Source organism: Cheilinus undulatus, linkage group 15, assembly GCF_018320785.1.
Source record: "Cheilinus undulatus linkage group 15, ASM1832078v1, whole genome shotgun sequence".
Classification (NCBI taxonomy): domain Eukaryota; kingdom Metazoa; phylum Chordata; class Actinopteri; order Labriformes; family Labridae; genus Cheilinus; species Cheilinus undulatus.
Genome location: NC_054879.1, coordinates 31,796,218 through 31,802,162, shown reverse-complemented (window position 1 = coordinate 31,802,162; position 5,945 = coordinate 31,796,218). Strand labels below are relative to the sequence as shown.

The 5,945-nt window shown below is 39.0% G+C and overlaps 1 protein-coding gene across 1 annotated transcript; it reads right to left on the bottom strand.

Moving 5' to 3' along the window:
• Nucleotides 1-1,339: 1,339 nt before the first annotated feature.
• Nucleotides 1,340-5,945, bottom strand: si:ch211-218d20.15. The gene is made up of 8 exons (XM_041807782.1): nt 5,812-5,945; nt 5,401-5,519; nt 4,378-4,438; nt 4,222-4,289; nt 4,018-4,120; nt 1,972-2,090; nt 1,710-1,855; nt 1,340-1,629 (listed from the first exon to the last, which is right to left on the bottom strand). Exons 1-8 carry the CDS (start codon nt 5,870-5,872, stop codon nt 1,521-1,523), a joined length of 786 nt encoding a protein of 261 aa, XP_041663716.1. The 5' UTR covers nt 5,873-5,945; the 3' UTR covers nt 1,340-1,520.

The window sequence follows — 5,945 nt, the reverse complement described above, 5'->3', positions numbered from 1 at the left end:
CATAGCTCTCACAGTCAAGTTTGTCGGACAGCCTAACCTATCGTGATTGGCTGGTGAGCGAAATCGAACGCAGATGATTGGTTACTCTGATACGTCATTCAGCGTTTAGTCCCTCCTCCGGCGGCTCTGACAGACAGATCGTGTCCGGTCTGGTTTTATGAATACCACAGCGCTGCAAACGTCCGTTGGAAGACGTCATGTAGAGAGTAAAACGCGAACTGGTTTACACAAATTTGTCTTTACAAAGTTCTTTTAACTTGAATCTTTGACATCGTTTACATAGGCAATAATGCATCTTTCTGGTCTTTAAATTGACTTAACCTAGCCCTGTCTGTGACTCGATGTCATTTTAATTGACCACGCCAGTTTAATTCAGAGGGGAGGTGTGGTGGCATTTTTCTTTTTTTATAACTACCCTAAAAGAACTGCAGGGGGCGCCATTTCATCGCGGTAAAATCTAAATCATAATACTGTCATGAAGGTAACTACTCTAATGAATTTTGGTATTATGAAAGAAGGTGAGTGTAAGTCTAAACTATTAATCCAACTTAGATTTTTTAAAAATAATTAAATGCTTGAATTACTAAGCCTTCAATACTTCTCAGTGTTTCTCACACCAGAAAAAATAGGTATGCATGTGCATCTGTGGGAAAAGGAGATGCACCTGTATTTGTAGCACTACCTGCCAGTAAACCTGATTTCTGTCTTCTTCTAAAAGACCTAGTCCTAAATTATATGATCATGACAAATTCATGGATCAAGGACACATACATATCTACAATATAACAGGATGGAAATAAAGTTATTTCTCTATTGCATTTATTTTCATTTTCCCACCTCAGATATAAAAAAGCTCATAACAGTAGTTAAGTAGTGCAATGAGGGATTTTTAAGGCTTACATTCATTTGCAAACAGCTGATTCTATGGTGGCCAACCAGGGCTGAGTCTGCCCTAAGTGTTTCCATTAAGGGAAACATGCTGAAAATCAGAAACACATGCTGGTGTCTATCAACAAACTATGCCACTTTCCCATCCTACAGGCTCAAAGCACTTTGGTTGTGATGCCTGGATTTGCAGCCTTTTTCTTTTGTACTGTAGGTATTTTCCGAGTTTGTGTGAAATGGATATTGGATTGTTTACTGTATTTGCAGTGCATTAAAAAGTTAATTGTTTTGCAGCACCTATTATTTACTGGCAGTGCATTTCCATCATTGCATTTGTTTTGGAGTGTTAAAAAGAATTTTCAAATTTGCTTCACTCCTGCAATTAAATGTCTTAAATGATATCTTTTTGGATGTTAAGAAACTGCCTTGTCAGCCACCATGAGACTCACTTTACAGACACTATAAAACCCTACAAGTTTGTAAATGAAGTAGGCTCTTCTATCCCTCCATTAATCTTTTTTTTTCATAGCACCTTTTCACAGTTTTTACATTTTCAGTCCATTGAGAAGCAGGCAACTCTTGAAGAAACCATGTGCATCCAAACAAGACACGGAGGCATTTTTTTCCCGGGTCAGTCAGGAGAGAAACTGGGACACAAAAGTCACGGCCTGGTGAACATCGTCTGTCAGCTCCTCCGGCAGCGACAACACCATTGACGTTAAACTTTGAGTTATCTCTAGTATCCTAGAAGAAGAAGAGGACATTGTTGTCATCATTGTGTTACTTATGATCTCTAAACTCTTGACTCTGGGATTTGTACTCACCAGTTGATGTAGTGAGACGCAAGCTGAGGTTCATGCCTGGAGCCTTCCTCTGCCACGAGACACTGTTTCATCTGCTTGAAGTTGGCCTCAATGTCTTTCTTTATGTCAGAAAACGCCTGAATCCCTCTGAAAGAGCTGACCACTTGCTGCAAAAATACGAGACATTTTAAAAGTACAAACCCCACAGAGGATCAAAAATAAAGTCTGAAGTTTGTAGACAAAAAGAGCTAAAGCAGTTCATATTGTGACATTTTCTGCTTACATATATGACCGAGAGCTGGTGGGCGATGTATTTATGACTCCCAAGGTGTCTGATATCTTCCTCTAGCTGCTGACTCAGCACCAGCAGTTGATTCAGTTTGGCAATGTGGAAGAAATATTCTGCAGAAAAGCAGCACCTTCAAAATTTAATACTGTTCCTTTAAATGTTATTGTGCCTGTGAAACGTATTCACCCCTTTGAATGTTTTACACTTTTGTTGAATTTATAAGTCAATCATGGTCAATATAATTTGGCTTGTTTTGACAAAAAAAAAAAACCAACAAAAAACCCTCTTTAATGTCAAAATGAAAGATTTATAGAAAGTAATCTAAACAAAATAAAAATATGTCACATAAAATAAGTGATGGCATAAATATTCATCCCCTTTAAAGTGACTGACCTAATTCAACAGAGGTTCAGCCAATTGGTGCTAGTAGTCTCACCGTTAGTGAAATGGGGATCACCTGAGTGCAGTGTATGTGTCTCAAGTGATTGTAGTATAAAGACACCTGAGTGTGGAAGGTCTAGTCACTGGTTAATCAGTATCCCTGGCTACTATTACACCATAAAGACAAAAGAATACTCCAAACAACTCAGAGACAAGGTCATTGAAAAGTATAAGTCACAGGATTGATACATAAAAAATCATCAAGAAATGGCTGTGCAAGAAGGAGACTAGTGAGAGAGACCACCAAGACACCTATGACTCCTCTGAAGGAGTTACAAACTTCAGCAGCTGAGATCGGAGAGACTCTGCATACAACAACTGTTGCCCAGGTTCTTCACCAATCAAAGCTTTATGGGAGAGTGGCAAAAAGAAAGCCACTGTTGAAGAAAATTCAGATTAAATCTCAACTAGAGTTCGCCAAAAGGCATGTGGGAGACTCCATGGTGAAGTGGAAGAAGGGTCTTGGTCAGATGAGACCAAAACGGTGCTTTTTTGGCCATCAAACAAGAAGCTGTTTGGTGGACTCTAATAATTGTACATCACCACAAACACACATCCCCACTATGTAGCACGGTGGTGGCAGCATCATGCTGTGGGAATGCGTCTCAGCAGCCGGCCCTGAAAGGTTTGTAAAGGTAGAGGGTAAAATGATTGCAGCAACGTATAGGAAAATCCTTGGGGACAATGTCATTCAGTCTGTAAGAGAAAAACGGCTTGGGAGATTTATTTTCCAACAAGACGATGACCTGAAGCATAGAGTGAAAGCTACACAGAATTTGTGGCTGGTCACGCCTGATTCCAGTGCAACCTAATAGAGTTTAATCAGTTTGGCAGTGTGCAGATGTGCAAGCCTGATTGCGACCTATCCACACAGACTCAGTGCTGTGTTTGCAGAAAAGGTGCATCTACTAAATACTGACTTGATGGGGGTTAATATTTATACGGTCATTTTGTCGAAATATGTTTTCACTTTGATATGAAGTGTTTGTTTGTTTTTTGGCAAAAAAAAAAAAAATAATAATAATAATGAGGCACAGGTGACCTAGTGGTTTAAGTTGCACCCCATGTACGCAGTCGGCCTGCGTTTGAGTCCGGCCTGTGGCACTTTCCAGCATGTCTCTCCCAAGCTCTCTCATCCCTGTTTCTGATTCTATCCACTGTCCTCTGCTGTCAATAAAGGCATAAAAGAGCAAAATAAATAGTTAAAAAAAGCAAAATTATATTAACCATGACTGACTTATAAAATCAATAAAACGTCCAAGGGTGAGTACTATTTATAGACATCGTAAAAGTACAATTATATTGTCAGAACACAACATAAAAAGTTAAAAGCTTAAAGCTCCTTTAAGGAGATTTTATCTAGTTATGAAACAGAAGGAAATATATGACCTAAAAAACAAGACAATCAGCCACAAGATTTCCCATTCCCACATAGTTAATTTCCATGTCTTTAACCAATGCCAGGCGTCCGACGAGACGAGTCAAAGTAAATTTAGTAAACAGATGCAAGCATATAATTGATGCCAAACAGAATCATAGAAAATGTGCTTATTTTGAAACAGAAATGTTCACATTTACATCCTCTGTTTGATCACTTACCATCCATTGGAGGCCTCTCTAACATCTCCACTGGGCTGCCTTGAATGAGGAAAACCTCCACACGAGGAAACATTACAGACAGACCCACCATGTCCAGATAGTCCTGAAGAAACCAAGCATTCTAGTAAATTCTTTGTTGTTTCATGGGATAAAATAAAAACCATGTTTCTGTCTTTATTTTAACAGCATAAATAGTTTGAGTACCTCCAGCTGTGGCATAGGCTTTGGTAGGTGTTCAAGGCACTGCAGCATTTGGTCAAGAATCTCTGATCCTTGAAGATTGCACACAAGAGAAATCAAATATGTAGGAGCAATCCAAGTCACATTTAACGCCTCGCCAAGATGTTTTTAAACACTAACCTTGAGCCTGGAAAGTGTCTGACTCCTCCGGGCTGCAGCCTTGTCCTAACTGTTCCTGGAACTGCAACATACAAACCATAAAAACGTCACAGAATGAATAAGAGCACGAATAAAGAAAAATGTGAGATACTTATAATGACAAAGATGGACGGCATATTGGACCTGGAAACAATTTAGGGGTCTTAGCATGTTAAATGTAGGGTGCAATGATAAACCTCCAGAATATGAATTTTTATCTTTTCCTGTTTAAATGAAGTCTGAATACTGTTGTTTTTTTTATATTCATATTCTTTACATGTTAATACTTCTTTTTCTGCCTCCTCATTTCCTACTTCTATATTGTGCATAATAGCAGCTGCAATGAATGAATTCAATTCTGGGGATTAGTGAAGTATTTTTGATTCTGAATCTGTGCATTCCCCAGACTGAACAAACAAATAAAGGGCTGAAGAACAAAAGCAATGTTTTTTTTTTTTAATTTAGATCAAAAAGTGACTAGGGTTCTGTGCATTTGATGTCAAAAAGTGAACATAGAATGTGTATTCTTGCTAAATGATGTTCAATCCATGGGTGTACAGTATGTTGGGATTTTTCTGCTTAGTTGGCATAGAAAATCGGGATGCTGTGTAAAGTGTTTATAAAGACATAATGTAATAGTTTGCAAAATATCTTAAGTAAAAGCAAAGAAAAACAGAAAATACGTGAAACACTGAAACAGAAAAATTGTCATTCATTGTGCTAAAAGACACATTTATGTCTGTGCAATTCTTAATTTGATGTGGTTCCTCAAAGTTGTGAAAATCATCAAATTCTTTTCCCATGACCATCTAATACAATGTCCAAAATTTATGGGAGTAAATGTTGCACAATGTTCTTTCAATATGACAGTTTTTCCTCTTGGTTTAGCCTGTTTATATTAACTATGCATAACAAGTGACTTTATTTTAACATTTAGACAGAAGCTGGTGCAGAAAACTTAGTAGATGTGAATTTTATCAGTATGTTGTGTCCAGGTGAATCTACCTGCTGCATCTGTGCTCTGATGAGAAGATCCAGCTGCCCACACAGACACAGCATCTCCAGGCCCACCTGCTCTGGACTCAGCTGGACCGGCATCAGAGGTCTCTTCACCTGTAGCTCCACTGTCAGTGACCACACAGCAACCACATCAGTCCCACATCTGTGCCTTTTTCCCCTCCTCACCTCTTTCCATACAAAGTCAGGTGCACCATTGCAGACTGTGAAAAAACATGCATCATGCCACCTATGTGTCACCTATCTACCCTACAGGAAGGACGGGTACTAATAAGGACAGAAGGGGAGTGGTTAGTCAGTCCTGTAGGGTGCACCTCTGAAGACGCAGAATAACTCAAACAGGAGAAACAAAAGCCTCCAAATCTAGAAAAAAGAGGAGTGAAGGATGCTGGGACTTACCTTTAAAAGCTCCATGGTAAACGCAAGGCAGGCAGAGCGGCTCTGTTAAGCTCACTGCCATATCTATTGATTATCACAATATTCTCTTAAATATATCGCTAACAAAAGCCATACAAGGCGCGTGGGAGCAAGAA